General features: G+C 42.6%; 1 protein-coding gene across 2 annotated transcripts in view; it reads right to left on the bottom strand.

The window, feature by feature from the left end:
• The window catches only part of Alg9 (alpha-1,2-mannosyltransferase Alg9), a 61810-nt gene extending 39624 nt beyond the window's left edge, over positions 1 to 22186 (bottom strand). For both annotated transcript variants that reach the window (XM_080269878.1, XM_080269876.1), the window contains exons 1-6: positions 22095 to 22186; positions 18755 to 18911; positions 17175 to 17380; positions 14931 to 15044; positions 6977 to 7087; positions 3904 to 3991 (exon numbers count right to left, since the gene is read on the bottom strand). In XM_080269878.1, coding sequence (XP_080126004.1) covers positions 3904 to 3991; positions 6977 to 7087; positions 14931 to 15044; positions 17175 to 17380; positions 18755 to 18911; positions 22095 to 22186 — 768 coding nt within the window. The remainder of the gene's footprint in view (positions 1 to 3903; positions 3992 to 6976; positions 7088 to 14930; positions 15045 to 17174; positions 17381 to 18754; positions 18912 to 22094) is intronic.
• Between the last annotated feature and the right edge of the window lie 236 nt (positions 22187 to 22422).

The following is a 22422-nucleotide window of genomic DNA, read 5'->3' on the forward strand; positions in this document are numbered from 1 at the left end:
TGTTGGCTGTGTACAGGAGGTTAGATATAGGGGAGGATCAGCCAGAATGACTGCTGGGAGGAACTGTTGATGCACAATATTTTGGAAGAGAAGGGCAGATGGGCATGATGGTGTGGGTGTGCTGGTTAAGGAAAAATGGGTGGAATATGTCATGAATGTAATGAGAGTGGATGAAAAGATTATAGTAGTGAAAATTTTGTTCGGTAGTCTCACATTTTCATTTATATTGGCATATACTCCTCAGGCTGTCTTCGATGATGTAGAAAAGAATTAATTCTGGGATGAGTCAATTCAGTTTTACCTCAATACACGATACCCCTAGATGCAAAACCCCGGCTTAACGATGAGGGTAGAAATACCACCATACCCCACCTAACGATGACCAAACCCCAGTTTAACGATGGGTTTTGATTTAACCAATTTTGATGATACTTTAGACTAAAATTGTGTGTTTAGGTTGATTTATAAACTGTTTTTAGACTTAGATTAATGTGTTTTAGCCATAGGTGGGGAACATTGTCATTTTGGGGTACAGTTTACTAAGTTTGATTTTTTCCAGACTTATACAGTATTTGATGATTTTCAGGTTTTATTTGCTGGTTTTAGTGAGTTATTTACAGGTGAGGCTTAGGTTAGCTTCCTTGACAGCTGTTAGGCCATTTAGATTGGCTTTAAACTTGTCTTTGGACTCATTTGGGTGGGTTTGGGCTTGGTTTGGGGTGAAATCCAAGGCTGGTAAACACTCCACATTACTTTACATGTTAAAAGTACCCCAATATACAATACCCCACCTAACGATTGGGTTTTACCTAACCAATTACACTGTTAAACCGAGGTATTCCTGTACATGACCTAAGTGGTACTGGGGGATGATGAGACTGAAGTTTTGGGAAGGGGATATACAGTCATTTGGGTGAAGCAGCTCAAGGATATGAGGCAGTGCATGGGGGATGTGCAAATGGTACGAGAATGAGGAATGAGAAATATACTCGCTGTTGGGGAGGCAATGAACATGACTGTGTGCAACATGTATTTTAGGAAAAGAGTGGGTTGATTACACAGCTACGAGTCAGAGGGAAATAGCAGCCAGATAGACTATTTCCTAGTCAGGAGGGCTGATATGAGATTGGTGAGGGATGTTAAAGTTACAGGGAGGAAGAACTGTGTGCAACACAAATTACTGATGTGGCATGGTGCTTAAGGAGTGGGTGATGAAGAGGACCTATGCACCAAGGAGGAAAATATGAAGTTAAAAAATCAAGCAGTAAGAGATGACTTCTATAGCATGATGAGTAGAGTGGTGGCTGAACAGGGAGCTGGTGATAGGAGTATATTAATGAACATTACAGAGCTCTAATGAACAACTCCTGAGAGTTACTGATTCAGTGTACAGATGGACAAGGGGCCCTCCAAGACATAAAGTAACATAGTGGCAGGATGAGGGTGTAGAAACTGCAGTTAAGGAGAAAAGAAGGCTTTTTCGGTAATGGAAAAGGGGTGGTAACAAAGAGGAACACTTGGCTGCCAAGTATAGGGCTAGAAAAGAGGCATGCAGGGAAAAGTCTGAGTCTCAAAGATATTTGCTGTATAACCTAAATAGGGTGGAAAGGAAGAATATGATATTTAAGGTGGCAAATCAGATATAGAGAGAAAATAGGGATATCATAGGTGAGCAATGTGTGTAGGATGATCAAGGAAAGGTAGTGGTGAACAGTGAGGATATTATTGATGCCTGGAGAGAGCATTATAATCAGTTGCTGAATGAGGAGTTTGACTGGAATAGGGAAGGTTTGGAGTCAGCAGATCCAGGGTTAGGCCCTTGGTCATTGAATGATGCTATTACTGGAAGCAGGGCAATACAGTAGGCAGGATGCAGGTAGGCAAAGCGGTAGGAGTGTCTGGGCTGACTGCCGGAAAGCAGAAGGCCTCAGGAGATATGGCAGTGTGGTTAGCTGTTGATCTGATATGATCATTAATGACTCCTTTCCCAGATGACTGGCTGAAGTGTGATTGTAAATGTGTACAAGAGGAAAGGTGATGCCCTAGAAAGTGGAAATTATAGAGGCATAAAGCTTTTGAGCCAGATAATGAAGGTAATGGAGAGGCATAGATGGTATGATTGCAGGAAGAGGGAATGCCTTGGGTTTATGCAAGGCAAAGGGACAACTGATGCCATATTCACTGTTTGTCAGCTTCAGGAAACATATACAGAAAAGAAAAGGGATCTGTACTTTGTTTTTGTTGATTAGGAGAAGGCCTTTGACAAAGTCCCTAGGGAAGTGGTGAAGTGGGCACTGCAAAAGCTTGGGATTGAGCAGTGGATGGTTAGAATGGTTATGGCTATGTATGTGGGTACTCACACCCAAATAGTGAATGGAGAATTGAGTGATGAGTTTTCCATGAATGCTGGTGTGATTCAGGGGTCAGTCAGGGGGGTCATGGTGCTTGAAGCCCTTTCACGTGTCTTCAGAAATGGACTACCATGGGAGATGTTGTATGCATGATTTGGTGTTGATTGCAGAGAATGAAAGGGAGGTGGAGGAAAGATTTAGGAAGTGGAGAGATGGTATGAGACACAAGGGCTTGTGAGCAAATGCTGATAATACAAAGGTACTAGTATCTAGCGCTGGTGGCAGTACTGCCAAAGAAGTGAGAGAGTGGTCATATGTGGTTTGCAACAAGGGTGTGGAAAGTAATCTCATCTTGTGCAGTGTTTGTGGTATGTGGGTGCATAAAAGATGTAGTGGTATTAGAGGCAGACTGTGAGATAACGCTGGTTTCATGTGCGAGAAGTGTTGGGGTGAGCAGGTGGAGATTATCTGGCGTGAAAGGATTCATGCTGCTGGTGAGTCTTTCGAGTGTGTGGAAATGTTTTGTTAATTGGGGGAAATGTTATGTGCTAGAGATGGGGCTAGAGTTAGCTCTGTGGAAGTTCAAGGAGCTGTTACTTCTCCTGATACTGAGCAGGTTCTCCCTCCATGCTAAGGCATCTTTGTATGCGGCATGTGTTAAGAGTGTAATCTTGAATGGTAGTGAGGCCTGGGCAATAAAGGAAGTGGATATTCGCAGGCTCAAATGTACAGAAATGACAATGATTAGATGGGTGTGCATTGCACCCTTGAATGTGTGGCCTGGGGGGGGCTAGGTTTATGACAGAAGGGTTGAGAGGTACGGCGGGACTGGAGTGTATTGGTGTTGCGATGAGGAGGGGTAGACTGAGATGGTTTGGGCATGTGGAGAGGATGGGGGATGACATCTGGATGCAGAAAGTGAGAAGTATTAATGTTGGGGGTTGGGTTGCAAGAGGAAGACCAAAAAGGACCTGGGATGAGGTCACAGAATGTGGCCTCGGGGATAATGGACTGAATAGGGAGGCAGCCAAAGGTCGAGCAGCATGGAGGGCCGCCAATAGGTGACCAAGCCGACGCATGCATGTTGGAGCCTCTGTAAATGAAGTTATTTACTGTACTAATGATTATACTCTGGGTAATGCCACATGATTTTATTCAGCTCCAACACACCCCTTAGGGTGAAGGAGATAGAAATCATTTCAAATGGCCCTTTCTGCTCAAGAACATATTTCGCATTTTAGTTTGGTATCCACAAACTATTTACAGTATACAATATATAAGTGCAGATGGTCATACCTGTGAGGTGGAGCTAATATTTTAAAGGCCTGAATGGTGAGAATGAGTGTATGGCCCATATTACTAGTTATGCTACTGGTCAGTTCTCCCTCAATTTCATTTTCTCCTTCCTTTTTTTCTGGACCATGTAACTCCTCATCCTTAGATAGGAAAAAGAAGTTTGGATGATGACAAAGACAAAGATGAAATGGATGATGATGATGAAGATGATATCTGAGGCAACAGTGTGCCACTGGAGTGAAGGTGTTTAACTCACCAGAATTGTGATGGCTGAGATGAAACACCACTTAACAAACATAACAACTTGCTTCTTCCTCACAATGATGTCATATGCGATGGGAATACTGAAAAAAAAAAAAAAAAAATACTGTCATTAGCAAGAAACTGTCATAAGCTTAAGGGAGACTCTCTGAAGTGGCAGGTTTAGATGAAGCCTTCATTAACCTCAGCATTAATTAAGGTCCTTCCAAAGTGAAATAAAATGAACTAGACAAAGCATTAAATTCACTGGAATTGTGATGAAAGAGATGCAAATGCTGGAAAGCAAGGATATAGTTGTTGTACTTGCTGTTGCCCCTAGGTTCACCTGAGCCTATGCCCAGCAAACTGCAAGCTGAAGTTGCCCTTTGGCTACAGTCTGACATCCTCCTTTTAGGGGACTAGGAGGGAGCTGAGAAATGTCTGTGTAACCAAACAGCAAAGTCACCTGACCCTGGTCCTATTGGTGCCTCTGTGAAGTCCTCATTATAAGGGTGGTGTTTAGCGGTTTTAGATATTTCATGACACTTCTTCCTCGGCATTCTTTTTGTGTACCACATTACACTGCTTGATTATCTTATGACACTGTGGCACACTATATTGATACTAAAAACATAACTATCCTATACTTCTTCACTTCCAGTCGCAAGCACTGGGATCCAGGGACTAAGCTTCTCAGTCCACATTTTTTAGGCAAAAGTGACCAGTTGACCACTCCTGTGTGGAATTGTTTGTTCATTTTTGTTCGTTTCTGAAGGCTCCATCATGCTTGCACGTGTTGGCCTTGGTCACCTAATGGCAGCTCTCCATGCTGCTCAATCTCTGGCAGCTTCCCTATTCAGTCTCTTATCCCTGAGGTCAGACTAAATGGCCTCGTCCCAGGTCTTTTTTGGTCTACCTCTAGCAACCCTACCCCTAACATTAACACTTCTCATTTTATGCACCCAATTGTCATCCCCCATCCTCTCCACATGCCCAACCATCTCAATCTACCTCTCCTCATCACAACACCAATACACTCCAGTCCCATCCTATCCCTCAGCTCTTCCATCGTAAACCTAGCCCTCCCAGGCCTCACATTCTGAGACGCACTGCACATCCACATAATCAGTGTCATTTCTGAATGTCTGAGCCTGCGAATACCCTCTTCCTTTACTGCTCAAGTTTCACTTCCATACAGCATTACACTCCTAACACATGCTGCATACAAAAATCCCTTAACACGGAGGGATAGCCCTCTCACTGTCAAGAAATCAATAAACCTCAACCACCCCTCTCATGTAAGATAACATAAAAGAGAATTTCAAGAGGTTTAATATGCATAAGAAACTGACAAGGAAGTGTAAATAAACCATTTCATGTACCATTATTTAGCCATGTTGACTATGGTCAGTTTGTTTTAGCAAAATCCTACAAAAACACAATGTTTTGTTTATTCTGCGAGGGGTGACCGTGTGTTTACATGGTCTGAAAGTGCCCCTTTGAGAGGGATGGCTCCAGATGGAGGCTGGCTTTTGGGATTTTCCAGCAAAAAATGTCCATTTTCCCCAACTCTCACTATCCTAATGAAAAATAATTTGCCTTAATGTGAAGTCAGGGACAAAAGCTTATCTACTATTATTCTATGTCTACTTCACAATAAGGGTATATCAAGCACTCTCCTCCCTGACACATCTTAATAGAGAACTAAATGTGGTCAGAGAAAAATGACAAGCGTCTCTATGCACAAACACATCAGCCAGCAGAGAAATGTGATAAGTATAAGAGGTGAAATACTCTCAGTCCTTTAGTAAAACGCAAGAGTAAAATGTTTTTGTTGTAACGCGCTCAGCATAATGCGACAGGTCATTATCAACATGGAGAAGAACTCGAACTCACGCGGGAAGTCAGCTGGCCTGGCAATGAAATTTGAAAGTTGCGCGCGAGTGATGTCACCCATCAGACGCGCTATGACTGGCCGGCTTACATCCAGGTACCTGTCCTGTGCACACTCATGGCTGTACGATCAGATGAAAATTTATGGGTTTCACAATTTTAGGAGATGAAATGGAACAAAAACATTTTCTAATAAGAAAAAAAATTACTCTTTCCTCCATGTGTTCTCATAAGTTGCATTCAGTTCCACATTCTTCATTTGATTTTGCATTTCGCAACACATTTCAGACCAACTAAGCATATTGCTATCAGTCCTTTCTCATGTTTCGACAAGTTCTACCCAAGCTGGCTGCAAGATTTTTTTTTTTTTTTTTTTAAATATCGAGTGAGGACATTGACTTTTAGTCATGCGTGATCGGCCCCAGCCACCCAGAAAGCAGCGCATCTTCACATATGCCCAGAAGTATAAGATGGTAATGGAAGTTAGAACATGGAAAGAGGCAGGTAGAAGTGGCGAAGAAGCATGGCGTGAATGAAATCGTCATCAGAATGATTTGGAAAGACCAGGAGAAAATAAAGATGATCCAACTGCCAGGTTTGCATCACTGATGCGAACCTGGCAGTTCATAATGTTGTCCTGAAGCCGACTGAGAAGCTCAAAGGGTGCTACATGTGGCGCCAGAGAGAGAATAACATCCCTACTGAAGGCTGCATGATACAAGAGAAGGTGAAATTTTATGACAACAGCATAGGGGGAAGGGGGAGGAACAAGAGTGCCAAGGAGCTAGGCATCTACACACGGGTACCCAGCCTAACATATATTTTCATCCACGCTATTTTAATACCAATCATGTTCTTAATTAAAACAGTTACATCTCTTTCAGTGCTGTACCTGATGGTTGGCATGAGCACGGGGTAATTTACGTGAAGCAGTGTGGTAAGAAGGGGTAAGAGTGAGAGTTTTGGAAAGTCACCAGAATACATTGTACCGTTATACAGTACATGCAAACATACTGAGTGACAGGGGTTTGAATAGTATGGTCCTTGTCCAGTTTCTGTTGTCCGAATAACTCGACACCTGAGCATATTAGACAAACACATCAAAACTCTCTCAGCTTACAAATATCATCCAACAGATGAAAAAGACAAACAGAGGATGTGACCTTACCAAAGCTACAGTACAGGAGGCAACTCACCCAAGGGCACCTGCAAAGGGCCATCCAAGGAAGGTGGATATGGCAGTAGTGAATATGGCCAGCTGGGGAGACTGATGGAACCATGCACCCACAGACAGCAGTGTCATGTACCTGGATGGTGCCACATATCATCATCATCATCACTTGTCAGTCATCATCATCATCATAGGTCATTGTCATCATCATCATCATCATCATCATCATCATCATCATCATTGCCACTGTCACCATCATCCCAATCTCTTTTCCCTATCCATGGATGGGGTGAAGCATGGTTCCTCCAAGAGCAAAGAGACAAATATGGCACAGGAAGAACTAAGCAATGGCTTACCCAATGAAATGGCAGCATACTCATTTAATCACTATTCAAGCCCTCCAAATCCTGGCTCACCTCACAAGCATGACCATCAATACACAAACATTTCACTTTCACCTGACCTAAACTGACATTACTCCATCTTAAATGTTATTACTTAATAAGAAATTAGCACAAAAACACAACTCTAATTAGAGGGATGTGATGGGAATATGATTTAAAGCTACGGTATTTTATACACTGCAAGAGGTTAAAAAAAAAAAAAAAATCCCTTGTTAAGGAAGAAAAAAACGACATCTTCATTTCCCAACCTGTTTTTTTATTTGATGACACGTACATATGAGGAGTCTCGTGGACAAGGGGCGAATGCGCCACCCCCATCAAAAATGAGTTATGCATGTTTTCCGATAGATGGAAGCACTGAAAATCTCGTGGTGAAGAGTGTTTTCCGATTCCGACCCATGTGGGTTCAGAATTCTAGGTTCAATCTCCCTTGTTTTGCACACGTGGAGGGGAGGAGGAGGGCGGGGAGGGTCTGTGAATTCAGAGCGGTAGGGGCGAATCTCGGCACGTGCCCAGCCAATGGGCAAGCGGCTCCCTCTGTCAGAGTTAAAGGGCCGCCTCTCAGCCTATCAGACGCGTGCAAGCACCCCCGCTAGTCATCCCGCCAAGCACGTGAGTGAAGCCTGGCTTTGTTTACACTCTGATGACGTCCTCAACTACTAACCATTAGGCCGCCCCCCCCTTCATCTTGGTGTGTGGTTGGAGTTGTAAATAGTTGGTATTATAACTTCATTGTGTCAGTCATTAACAATATAATGGTTATCATACACACAATAAAACAACCTGTTGCAGATAAGGAGATGAAAATATTTAATTAATAATTATAGGAAAAATATTAATTATAGGAATTTTTGGCTGAAAATTTCAAAGTATCTTAGTTTCATTTACATCTAATACAGGAATGAATTTCAAGTTGATTGAACAATAATTACTATATGATGAAAAAACACCATCGCGTGTTTTACTGTGTGTGTGTGTGTGTGTGTGTGTGTGTGTGTGTGTGTGTGTGTGTGTGTGTTTTCATTTTTTCCTGCAGTATAAATTTGCCTCTTCCAGAGGATTCTAATGATATATAATAACATGCTATTCTATAATATTCTATGTCTGCCACCTATTCCTGAACTTTAAACGCTCATAACTAAAAAAAAAAAAAATGGCGCATTCGCCCCTTGTCCACGAGACACCTCATATACCAAAATGTCATATTTCCTCTTAGGGCATCTGCATATTAGGGCTGGCCATGATACTGCTGTTTTTTATGGACTGGATGATAAAGCCAGCACCAAAACCAGCTAATTACACCAGCAAAGTGGCTGAAAGGGGTTGGGAGAAAACAAATCACATATGTATAATAACATCTGTAACAATGTGATAGTATCAGCTTGGGCTTTGTTTTGTTTACTTGTGGCTGCATTTCCTTCACATGGGTGATGACTGTAAGGCTAGCTACTAAACTTGTAACCACATTTCAAGCAACAGCTCTACAGTTACTGAGGTTCAGTCACTGAGTTAATTGTTAGGACAGGAAAATGACTATACTGTACTGTACTTGTTTAACCCCTTAGCTGTAACATTCCCTTCAAAAGGTCCAATCAACAGTCTCCGACATTCCTTTTAAAAGGTCCAATCAACAGGCTGAGATATTCCTTTTAAAATCCATGAATCAGTTTCAAAAGATAGATGAAAATGGCAGTGCGTTAGTGGACATTTGTGCTGGGAGAGGGTTGGTGATAGCCAATACCCTCTTCAGACACAAAATGATTCACAGGTATACATGGTGAGTCATGAGAAGGGTGGGTGGTGAACTGAATGAAAAGAAAGCCAATGATTGATTATGTGTGTGTGGATGAAAGGATGCGAAGATGTGTAATGAAAGAGCTTATAGAGGTTGGGGGAGTGGACTTTCTGACCACTACTTGGTGGTGGCCAGAATCAAGATACAAATAAGATAGAATAATAGAACAAGGGAAGGATGGGAAGAAGGAGTATTTGCAAGGAGAGTGGAAAGATTACAAGAGGATGAGAAAAAGGCAGAATATAAGAGAGAAGTGGAGGAACAATTGGGTAGATATGAATTGGAGCAGATGGGGGACGTGGAAGGTGTGTGCAGGGTATTCACAGAAGAAATATGTGCAGCATGTGATGTGGTGTGTGGGATGAAGAGAAGACGGAGGGGGGTGCAAGGAACAGCGTGGTGGAATGAAGAGGTGAGACAGGCTGTGGCACAAAAGAAGAAAGCATACAATGAATGGATGAGAAATAGGGGCGTGGAAGAAGTTGAGAGGTGGAAGAAAGTGTTATATGTAGAAAGAAAGAGAGAGGTAAAAAGATTAGTAAGACAGAGTAAGAAAAGAGTGGATAAGAAATTTGGAAGGAATCTGGGTGAAAAGTGGAGGGACTGTAAGAAAATGTTCTGGAAAGAGGTGAAGAGAGTAAGACAGGGTGGAAGTGAAGTTAGCAGGGGGGTGAAAGATAAAAATGGTTGATTACTAGTGGAGAAGGGAGAAAAAGTGAGCAGATGGAAAGAACACTTTAAGGAATTGTTGTACGTAGAGGATGGAAGTGATGCGAGTATAAGTGGCTGGGGAATGGCTGGGAGACGGAGGGAGGTGAGAAGACAGGAAGAAATCAGTAGGATAGAAGTTGTGGAAGCAATGAAGAAAGTTAGGGAAAGCCCCAGGAATTGATGGAGTGTGTGGTGAAATGCTGAAGCATGGGGGAGAGATAGTAGTAGAATGGATGTGGAAGATGAGCAGATTGGCCTGGGAGGAAGGTAGAGTTCCGGAGGATTGGAAGCCAGGTATAATTATTCCCTTGTACAAAGGAAAAGGGGAAAAAGAAGTGTGTGGTAATCATAAGAGCATTTGTCTTCTTAGTATAATAGGAAAAGTGTATGGTAGGATACTTACTGACAGAGTTAGGGAAATAACAGAGGAATTAGTAGGAGAAGAACAGGGAGGCTTTAGGAAGGGAAGAGGCTGTGTAGATCAGATATTCATTCTTAGATCTTCAGCGGAAAAGTTTCTAGAGAAGGGAAAGAAGTTGTATGCGGATTTCATGGATTTCGAGAAAGCATATGACAGGGTGGATAGACAAGGATTGTGGAAAGTATTAAGGATATATGTAGTAGATGGGAAGCTGTTGAATGCTGTGAAGAGTATGTATGATGGTGCTAAGGCTGCAGTGCGTGTGGATGGTGAACTGAGTGAATTTTTCTCTTTGAAAGTTGGGTTGAAACAGAGTTGTGTCATGTCTCCATGGTTGTTCAATCTGTACATGGATGGGGTAATAAAAGAGGTACAAGGTAGGGTAGTGGATGTTGGAGTGGCCCTGGTGAGAGAGGGTAGTGGATGTTGGAGTGGCCCTGGTGAGAGAGGGTAGTGGATGTTGGAGTGGCCCTGGTGAGAGAGGGTAGTGTTTGGAAACTCCCTGTTCTGTTGTTTGCAGGTGATAATGTGTTGTTGGGTGAAGACGAAGGGGAGCTGCAAGGCTTGGTGGATGAGTTTGGGAGAGTGTGCAAGAAACAGAATCTAAAGGTGAATGTAGGGAAGAGTAGTGATGGTCTTTGAGAGAGGTGAAGTCAGTGAATGTACAGCGAGGTTGGATGGTGAGGAATTGGAAAATGTGAGTACGTTTAAGTACTTGGGTAGTACGATGAGTAAGGATGGAGGTTTGGAGGGTGAAGTGCTTGAAAGGGTACAGCAGGGAAGAAAGGTTGGTGGTTCCTTGAAAGCAGTGGTAAGAAACAGGGAAGTAAGCATGGAAGTGAAAAAGTTACTACATGACAGTATTGTGATACCAAGTCTAACGTATGGAAGTGAAGCTTGGACGTTGTTGGAAGGGCACAAGTCAAGAGTGAGAGCAGTGGAAATGAGTTATTTAAGAGGAGTCTGTGTAGTCACATGGAGAGACAGGCTGACAAATGAGGATATAAAGGAGCGTTGTGGTGTGGATGTGGATGTGATACGAAGCGTCAAGAGGACTACACTGAGGTGGTTTGGCCATGTGGAGAGGATGGAGGGTGAAAGACTGACGAAGAGAGTGTATGTGAGTGAGGTGGAGGGGGGGAGAGGGAGGGGGAGGCCGAGGATGAAATGGAGGGATGGGGTGGAGAGGTATATGAGAGAGGGGGGTGTGAGTTGGGAGCAGGGCAGTGAAATGGCGGGGGACAGGGCGACGTGGAGGCGATTTGTTTGTGGCCACCCCGAACGGGATTAAGGCATCTAGCAATAGATAGATACAGTAGATAGATAGTTTCAAAAGTTGTGTCCTGTACAGTACAGTATTTTAGTAAGAGTACTTTGTGTATTCAACTGCCCATGCTTGGGGCTGCCAGTTCATCCTTTTAGCATCCTCCACACCGCATCACGCAATATGTAACCACGTGAGCCCAGTTTGCTTCAGGAAGTCATGGTGTCTACAGGTGGTCTGTTGTACTCACTCCAGCCCTCAACTTCACTTGTTGTTATCAAGAAACGAGGAGCTAGAGGTTACAGTTCACAGAAAAGGAAGTATGCACCTACTTGTGAATATACTGTAAAACCTCTGAAAAAACAAGCCAGCAAATCACGCTCCAAGCCAAGCTAACCTGCCTACGTTACACAACCATGACTCGCACACTCGTCAACTTCTAGCCCCTCTAGAAAAGTGACTGAACAAATGTAAATAAGTGATAAAGAGTAAGAGTAAGTGTATGTTGCTAAAATATGAGAAAAATGAAAGTGTCTGGTGTAAGCTTTGTAAATATGTTTCGTTGTTTAGCATTATTTACTACTGCTGAATAGTTTTTCACGATTTAGTATCACGCTATTTTATTATATAATGTTTGTAAAATAACGATTTTGAAGTGTTAAGTGAACCACTCAAGAGAATGCAAAGAAAGTGATGCGAATAATAGTGAGTGGTCAGGAAATGAAGTGTTGTGAGTAGCTGTGCAGATGGTGGTGTGTTACGGACAACTAATAATAATAACAAGAATCTGGCCTTTTGTTTCTCAAAAGCGCCAGTTCTTCCTTTTGTGAATTCACTAGCGCTCGACACACATACAATATTTTTACAATTACAAGAATTGTGACATTTCTTGTATACAATACAAGCTACATCATATATACATGAAAGTGGCAATAATTAAACCCTATAATCATCCGTCATAGTACCTCTCTCCAGGTCATAGCATTTTGAAAAAAGAAAGGCTTTCAGCTGTCTCTTAAAGGATTCAACAGTAGAGAGTTGTCTTATGGACAATGGCAATCTGTTATACAATCTAGGGGCTCTATATGCAAAAGAACGATCAGAGAAAGATGACTGGTGAATGGCTCCTGGCTCATCAAGATGCAAGGAATCATCTTCACTGCGTAACATCACACCCGGGCGTGTCGATGGGAGTTTTAACAATTCAGCAAGATACTTCGGTTCACCAAACTACAGCAATGAAAAAAAAAAAAAAGAACAGACCAGTTCATCAATGTTATAAACCTGATGAGATTGAGACACGGATCTTCTTCATCAATTGGGTTTATAAGTTTGGTGCAAAACTCATCTATTCCTTCAGTGTTTGCTCCCTGTGTGTCAACAAGTGGGTTGGTGGAGGGTTTATGCCCCTCTCTGTAAAACAAATAACTCAAAAGTCAAATGGCCACCCTTTACAGGAGTATGGTGTCTGGCAATAGACAGATAGATAGATAGTCTGCATCCAAAGCTTCACCATAAGTAATCTTGTTAGATGGATCTTGTCTAAGTTTGAACCGTGTCAGCCAACCTTCAGAGGCCCTGAAATCCAATTCCCCGGCTGCTCACCAAACTTGGTGCCCGCAGCCTTCAGTTCGATGGAACGCACAATCATGTCACTGGCACGCTGTTGTCGGAACCACTTCAGGCAGGCCTGGTCAAGTTCGCCAAAGCGTGGCTTGGCCATCATCTTGCGGTCGTTCCATAGCATAGTCATGCCATGTTCACCCTGAGAAGAACATCTTGATGGAATCATTGTTCTTCTGCTGATCCTGCAACGTGGTCTGGGGCATGTCATAGTGCCGCATCAGCCTTGCGATAGTCCAGCCTTGCTCCATCTTTTTCTCCATGGAGAAAACTATGTGACGCCTCTTAGTAGGTGGTGGAGGTGCCTTGGAGACAACAACCAGGACCAAGCACAAGGCCAGCACGGCCTGCAGCAGCCAGGGCACTGCCACAAATGCCAAAAACTCTGCCATCATGCAGAACTAGGGTCAAGTAGTCACAGCACTAGGACATGGAGCACTTAAGGGCCACAAGGTGTGTCACAACACAACAGCAGAGAATGAGGCATGTGAGACCACAGGCACGGTCACAGCACAACAGGAACGAGCATGGCACATGCGACCACAAGCAAAAACACAGCACTAGGGGTAGGTATCACTTGAATTTCAGAATTACTACAGAGCACTAGGACATGAAGGACTGAAAGGACACAAGCCCAGTAACAGCACTACAGCAATGAGCGAGTCATGGGAGGCCACAGAGTAGGTCACAGCAGTACAGTTTTGCCACAGTGTTGTCACAAGAGCAGTGCACACTGATACTTCTTCGCTATATGAGATCCATGGGAAAGAATGAGAGACCAACGGTAGGCTCGGCACACAGGGTGGGCCGCTCTCACAACGCACTCTGACTGACTGGTGTGTTGTGGGTTTTTTCTGGGTGCCAGTTGGGTCCCACATCAGAGTCAAATGATATGCCTTTCTGCCAGATATTGCATAGGACCTATGGCTGCTTCCTGTTTTGGAGCCGGATATTGTCAAATTCTGCCAAATATTGCTTTGATGGAGCCAAGCAAAATGCACCGGCTATTGCGTTGGGCCAGTTACTGCAACAACAGAAAATTGAGAGTTAAAACAAAAATGAGTAGAGTTGCTCTGGGACCTGTCATGAGGAAGTTGGATCAAACAGTGAGCAGGCCCACTTTACTCGGTCCTTTACCTTTGAAGGGGTCACTATATGGACAGTGTTGAAGTCACCGGGTCCACATTTTTGCCTGTGCAAGGATTTTGTGGTTTTCTCCTTTGGCCAAAGTCTTTGACGCTCTTCTCCAAAGGTCTCTTTTTAACAAATCTGCCAGAGGCAGCGGGAGAAACAAAAAAAAGAAGAACGCTGGCCACTCACTGACCTGCTGGCTATCACTGCAGGTAAAAATACATTTAAGTTATGGGAGTGCTATACTACTGAATATCATTCAACCACAATTTGAAATATAGTTTTGAGAGTGGCCAAGTTTTGTCAGGCAAAACAAATGCACTACACCAACTCACACGGCAAAACTGGAGAGTAGGAATGAGCCTCCTTGGTTACCAATTGCTTAAACTCTACTGTAATCTGTCGACAATTGGCATTCAACTGAAATGAAGAAGTTAGGGGTCTTCGTCAGGTTAAAAACAATATGCTATACTAGTTCACAAGGCAAATCTGGAACGTGGGAGGGCAGTAGGCTCATAGAATTTCTTGCAACTACCGTACAACTTAGGACTGAGATTGTGGGAATGGCCTAGTTCTCTTGTGTGAAAAAAAAAAAAAAAAAAAAAAAAAAAAAACATTATATCAACTCACATGGCAAAGCTGGAGGGCAGGAAGGCAGTAGCAGCAGTGAACATCCCAGCAGAAAAAACCTGAACTCCCAGCGTCACCAAACCAATGTTGCTACCAAACTCCTTACACACACCCCTGCAGATATAATGCCATCATCATATAAATATATATATATTTTTTTTACACAAGATCAACAGAAGAAGGAATATCAAAAAAAAAAAAAAAAAAAAAAAAAAATCAGATTAAACACACACACACACACACACACACACACACACACACACACACATATACAGGTATATTGGAAATAGGTAAAAGGACCATGGGGCCATCACGGTATTATTTGATGGGTAATAAACCAATCACAAAAGTGAGAGAAGAGAAAGATTTGGGAGTACTGGTCCAGGATAGTTTCTCACCTGAAAAACACATTAACAAGGCAGTTAGAGAGACGTATAAACTCTTGACTAACACAGAAGTAGCATTTCATTACATGGATGAAAAGATGATGAAAAAATTTATGGTGGTTATGGTGGCCATGAATTGCCCCAGGCTGGGATATGCAGCAGTGCCAGTAATGTGGTCCCCACACACAAAAAAAAAAGATATAAACAAGATCGAGAGAATACAAAGATCTGCAACCAAGAGGGTCCCTAGCCTGGTAGATCTGTCACACAGAAAGAGGCTGGAGAAGCTGGATATGCCTTCCTTAGAAGAAAGGAGAGAGAAGGGCACCATGACTGCAGTGTTCAGGGTCATGACAGGAGCAGATAAAGTTGACAGAAAAGATCTGTTTGTATGGGATGGGAGAGTAACATGAGGACCACGGAATGAAACTGAAAAAGCTGAGTTGCTTCAAGGATATCAAGAAATATAGTTTTTCATATAGAGTAGATGCACAGACCTGTGGAAATGCCTGGACAAAGAGATCGTCCAGTCTAAAAACTTAAACGAGTTCAAAGCAAAATCTGACTTATTGAGAAACAGAGACAGGACCGCATGAACGTAGCTCATTTCCTGTATATCACAACTAGGTAAATATACAAAAATTTACCATGAGTAAAAAATACAAACTAAGCATATAAAAACAACACAGTAATGATACAGTACAATAATACAGTACAGTACATTATGTACTACTGTATATACTCCCCAAATGTTGGCATCAATGAGGAGAAACAGCACTTGGGGGTATGCACTCATAAACAGTACAGTACATAATACAGCACAGAGGTAGTTTAACAATCACAATAAAGCACTAGGACATGAGCACTGACAGGCCATTGGCTTTCCAATACCATACAGTACAACAGTTTGAACATAAGGCACCAAAGAGTTTGTCAAAGCACCAGCATTTTGTGACCACACTGTCAGAAGAGCGGAAGCGCACAGACACGTCTTGACTCTATGACATCCATGAGTGACAATGAGAGAGCAGGGGTATTCTTGGCGGGCCGGACAAGCCACGCCCACGGCAATTCAGATTGGCTGGCATGTAGCGGGCATTTTCATTGGCTCCCGAGTTTCAGGAGTTTCCCTGGTGCCAGTTGGCTACTGCTTACGAGCTGGTTGAGACCCCTCAACGCCAGACATTGAACTGGACCGCTGGTTACATCCTATTTCATCGCTGGATGTTGCATACAAATTGCCGGATGTTGCTTTATTAGCCCCAAGAGCTGCACCGGATACTGCACTGGGCAGGATGCTGTGGCGACGGATAATTAAGAGTTTTTTGTAGATGAAAAATACGACACAGACATGAAGAGGTAAACAGCAAAGGTAACATTATATTATTGCAAGGAAAGGCATGATGGCTATAGGAAACAGATTACAACATCCCAGGTATATTAAAGTTTAACTCAGAGATAATTCAGCTGAAACTATTCTAAGAACAGTACAATTCATGACAGATTTGAAATAAAAGATATAAGAAAAATCATTTGAACCCATAGGTTGAAATGGTTTGGGAATGTTAAGAGGAGGTGAAAGGGTGACTGGCTGAAGATATGAAGGTGAAGAGAGGAATGTCCAGAAGCAGACTGACGAAGGTTTGGGATGAGATCCAGTGTACAGTAGAGACCTTGAGGCAGGAGACTGAGGAGGGAAATAACTGAAAAGATCTATACATACCAGCATAGTCAATGGTCTCTTGAATGGTAGTTATGAGAGTAAATGGGATTGAAAGAGTGAGTGAGTGAACAAATGAAAGTGTGTTTGACTGTTTGATGTAACTGCAAATATAAATGCAATGTATGCATACTGTACCTGTAAAAGTACAGTTCAGAGCCAGAACATCCAAGTGCAAGGCAGCATCGAATAAAGAAGAAAACCAGCATGGGGTTGGGCTGGAGAAGTGTACAATACAGCCAGCCAGGTACAGCGTGCACCAATAAGTAGGTGTATGAGCGCAGTGCAAATGCTGGCGAATACTCCCATGTCTGGAAACCCTTGCCATACAGTAGGTAATGTGTCTGAAAAATAAATACCACTTAACAAAATACCAGTATTAATAAATAAATAAATAACTACTTCAAATACATGAATAATCATTTTGTTTCATTCACAGACTCCAACATGCTTGTATGTGTCAGCCTTGGTCACCTAATGGAGACACCACACTCCCTGATCTGTGGCAGTCTCCCTATTCAGTCCCTTATTCCTGAGGTCACACTCTATGATCTTGTCTCAGCTCTGTTTTGGTCTGCCTCTTACAACCCTACCCTCAACATTTACACACCTCACCCTCCACACCCAGCTGTCATCTTGCATTCTCTTAACATGCCCAAACCATCTCAGTCTGTTCATACTCATCACAACATTAAGACATTCAAGTCCCAGCTCCTTCAATCGCAATCCTAACACACCCCCAAGGCCTCTCATTCAACCATGTACTAAACATCCATCTAATCATTATCATTTCTACTAGTGTGAGCCTATGAATATCCTTTTCCTTTACTGCCCAGGCCTCACTACCGCCCAACATTACACTCCTAGTGCATGCTGCATACCCATTCAATCTGATGACATTCTAGATTTCATTCTTGCAAAAAACAATGATCAAACTACATTCTGCTGTTTAATTATATCTAGCAGTGACAGGGTTAGTGAAGGCTATATCTAACCAGTTTTTTTTTTAAAGTCACACATAACTTGAATGAAAATGTCTGTAAAGGACCAGAATAAAGAGGAAAATATGTCACTTGGTCCAGATGCAGAAGAACTCCCACCCTGCCCTAGAGTGAGAAAGGAGATCCGGATGATGGTGATGATGATGAAATTTTATGACAGGCATTAAGGTTCAAAACTGTGTTATTCATTATGACACATGTAAATGACAAAAATGATGCTACGAGTACCCAGTAATAAGGTTAGGTTTGCTGACTTCTGCAGCAGCATCCTACTGGGAACAACCAGATCAACTTGACCCGAAACCCGTTTGTCATCAAGTCATCTGGTTAGGGTAGGTTAAATCAAGTTTGGTTAGGTTAGATGAAGTTAGGTTAGCAAGCATGAAACAATGGATAACAAACTGATCTTGGGATTGAATCAACTTGAAAGTCCAATTCTGTCGGCAGCTATCTGCCAAAGTGTGTGCAAGTAAAACTGACAAGGCTGTATAATTAACTGCGGTATTTTAATATTATGTACCATACAGTAGTACTGCAGCTTTTTAAAGCTATCAGTCTGAATATTAGGCTATAGTTTATTGATAAAAACAAATAATAATAATTACTGTATAAATTACAAGCACGGACACTCTCCTACATTTTCACCTGGCACTGGATTAAAGGGGTTAATTGCAGAAAAGGACAAAATAAATGGAATTTACTGTAAAATCAACTCACCGGTTCCCAATAATTGTAAGTCTCATCACAGTCATTTATAAGCCCCCAAATGGCAGCACACAGCCTAGCTGAGAGCAGAGCCTTGAGGGCTGTGTACTGGGACGGACACCACCCCTCCACCACTGCTACAATCTCACTCTCACTCTCACGCACATCCCTGAACAACCAAAAGAAAATGGTACTATTAATTGTGGTGGTGGTGGTATTGTCACAGTAGCAGAAGTAGTAATGAAGACTTACAGCTTCCTCCTCCTACACACTGTCCCAAATTCATTCACCAAATCTTGCAACTCCCATTCATCTTCACTCAACAATACTGTATCATCAGCAAACAGTAACACCGGAATCTTCCAAATCTCACCCTCATTCATTAGAGCCAACCCCACATCCACTGCCCTACCTTGCACCTCCTTTACAACCCCATCCATGTATATATTAAACTGCCATGGAGACATCACACAACTCTGTTTCAGTCCCACATTGAGATCAAAGAACTCACTCAGCTCACCATCCAACCACACCGTAGCCCTAGCTCCTTTGCACATACTCTTCACAGCACTCAACAATTTCCCCTCCACTCCATAAATCCTTAATACCTTCCACATACCCTGCCTATCTATTCTGTCATAAGCTTTCTCCAAGTCCATGAAGGCAGCATACACTTTCTTTCTCTTGTCTAGATACTTCTCCACTAAACATCTTAGAGCAAATATCTGATCTACACACCCTTTTCCCTTCCTAAATCCCCCTTGTTCTTCTCCAACTAGCTCCTCTGTCATATGCCTAACCCTATCAATGAGTATTATACCATATATTTTACCAGTCACACTATGCCTAACCCTATCAATGAGTATTATACCATATATTTTACCAGTCACACTATGCCTAACCCTATCAATGAGTATTATACCATATATTTTACCAGTCACACTAAGAAGGCAAATACCCCTATGGTTACCACATACTTATCTCTCCCTTTTTCCTTTGTATAAAGGAACAATTATACCTGATTTCCAGTCCTCTGGAACCCTTCCCTCTTCCCAAGCCAATCTACACAACTTCCATATCCACTCCACAACAATCTCACCCCCATACCTAAGCATTTCACCACACACTCCATCAATTCCTGGGGCCTTTCTCAACTTGATCATCTTCATTGCTTCCACTACTTCTGACCTACTGATCTATTCCTCCCACCTCTCATCTCTTCTTGTCCCAGCCATTCCCCAACCACTTATACTCGCACTGCTCTCACTCTCTACATTCAACAAATCCTCAAAGTGCTCCTTCCATCTCAATTTCTCTCTCTTCTCCACCAACAATCTACTATTTCCCCTTTCACACTGCCTTACTTTCTTGGTCAAACTTTACACGTTACCCTCATCCGATTTTCGAGTTTTCGTTAACATTTTCTAGTAGAACTGGTCATTCTAAGAATCTTTTCTTCTATGACATTTCTCTCGCAAATTGATAATAAACGAGTTACTTCCACCAATCACAATCACAGACGAGCGCACGCTCTGTCTGCATTATTTCTTATTTACACTCGGTTAGGTTAGGTTAGATGAGGTTTGGTTAATGTCATGGGGGGTCTGGGGGGCAAAGCCCCCCAGTTAGGAAGCACGGCCAGGGTTGGGGGGTCTAGGGGGCGAAGCCCCCCAGTTAGGAAACACGAATTCCCTAAGAAGCTTAAAATTATTTTCTTCCGAAGGATTTTAGTGTTTTTCATTTGATTTTGATAACAGTTCCAGTAAGAAATCACTCGCTTTTGCGTTTTTCCCCCACCCAACACCCCGGTTTCCCACAGGTCCCCCAGTATTCCTGGGGGAGGGGGAAGAACCGCAAAAAATTACATTTCAAGTAATAACAAACATCCAATCTGAGTGTTTTCGGTTGTTTTTGGTGGGATTTTTGTTGATTTGGACCGGTTCTTTCCACCGGAAGTCGCTAGTGGCGTTCAACAAAAACTAGCGACTTGCGATAGAAACGAAGGTTAAAATCGATCGAATCACACCAAAAACAACAGGAAACACTAAGGTTGGATGAAAAAATCGGATGAGGGAAACGTGTAAAAATGAGGAGTACGTGTAAAGTTTGGTCTTCCGGGACAAACTTTGAAATGTGAGCGGGTGAGCGGACAGAGCGCGCGCTCGTCTGTGATTGTGATTGGTGGAAGTAAATCGCGTGTAACTCGTTTATTATCAATTTGCGAGAGAAATGTCATAGAAGAAAAGATTCTTAGAATGATCAGTTCTACTAGAAAATGTTAACGAAAAGTCGAAAATCGGATGAGGGTAACGTGTAAAAATTGACCACTTTCTTTACCTCCTTCCAAAACAATTTCTTACTCTCCCTCCATTTCATACTCAGATTCCTACCAAACTCTTCATCCACTTTCTTCTTACTCTCCTTCCCTAGTCTCTTCACCTCCCTTCTCCTGGTCACATATACCTCTCTCTTCTATCTCTCATCTTCTCCTCTACCTCTACTCGCTAACCATTCACTATATGCCTTCTTTTGGTCCACAGCCCGTTTCAGCTCATCATTCCACCATGCTGTCCCTTGCACACCCTTGCATCTCCTCCTCACTCCACAAACCGCCTCACACGCTGCACCTATCTCTTCCGTGAATATCTTACATACGTCTTCCACCCCTTTCATCTGCTCTAGCTCATACCTTCCCAATCTTTCTTCCATTATGCTCTTATACTCTCCCACTTTCTCACTATCTTGCAAATTCTCCACTCTTCTCACAGGAGCTGTTTCCTCCTGTCTTCCCCTTCGTCTCCTCAACCATTTTCTTTGCAGCTTTACCTTGGCCATCACTAAGTGATGGTCCGAGACTCCATTCCCCCACCCTCTCCACACTCTTGCATCCAACACTTGTCTTTTCATTCGCTCATCCACACACACGTAGTCTATCATTGCCTTTCGTTCAACAAGTTCACCATCCATCCTCCTCATTACTCTCCATGTATACCGGTGTATCATCTTATGACGAAAATAGGTGTTGGCTATTGTCAACCCCTTACCAGCACAGACGTCCACCAAAGCAATACCATTTCCATCAACTTCAGCTGGCACACCCCACTGACCAACCTCTCGTACATTCCCAACTTTGCCATTCATGTCTCCAATCAAAAGCACTCTCTCGCTCCTCTCGAATTTGTCCATACATGCTTCTACTCTCGCCCAAAACTCATCTTTCACTCTTGTCACTCGGTCTTATAAGTGATATCCTAAAACCAAGTTTTGCGTATAAATTTACTTGCATCAGTGAAAACTACACAAATACTGCCTGGCCTGAATCTGTTATTATTCACAAGGTAAATTTACTTACTTTTCTTTAGCACTGGTCTGACGCTTAAGTATCTCTTTTTGCAATTCCTTTTTGCTGTGTCCTGACCCTCGATTACGGGCAGTAGGCGCCATGTTGCCTATTGACACTAAAGTTTACATCGCTTATCACTATGATCGCTTTACCCGAACTTTCTTCTTCTTCTTCTTCTTCTTAGGGTAACTGCGGGGAGGTTCACCTTCCAACTCGCCAGTATCGCCTAGATACCGGCATTGCCCCAAGAGAAATGTAAAGGTAAAGGAAAAATTTTAGACTAGTTTGTAAAATTTGGTAGGAGATAGTTTGAGACTAGCTATGAAAAGATTAAGAT

The sequence above is a fragment of the Coenobita brevimanus genome, chromosome 38 (genome assembly GCF_032717465.1).
Source record: "Coenobita brevimanus isolate Jiangsu-jjx chromosome 38, ASM3271746v2, whole genome shotgun sequence".
NCBI lineage: Eukaryota > Metazoa > Arthropoda > Malacostraca > Decapoda > Coenobitidae > Coenobita > Coenobita brevimanus.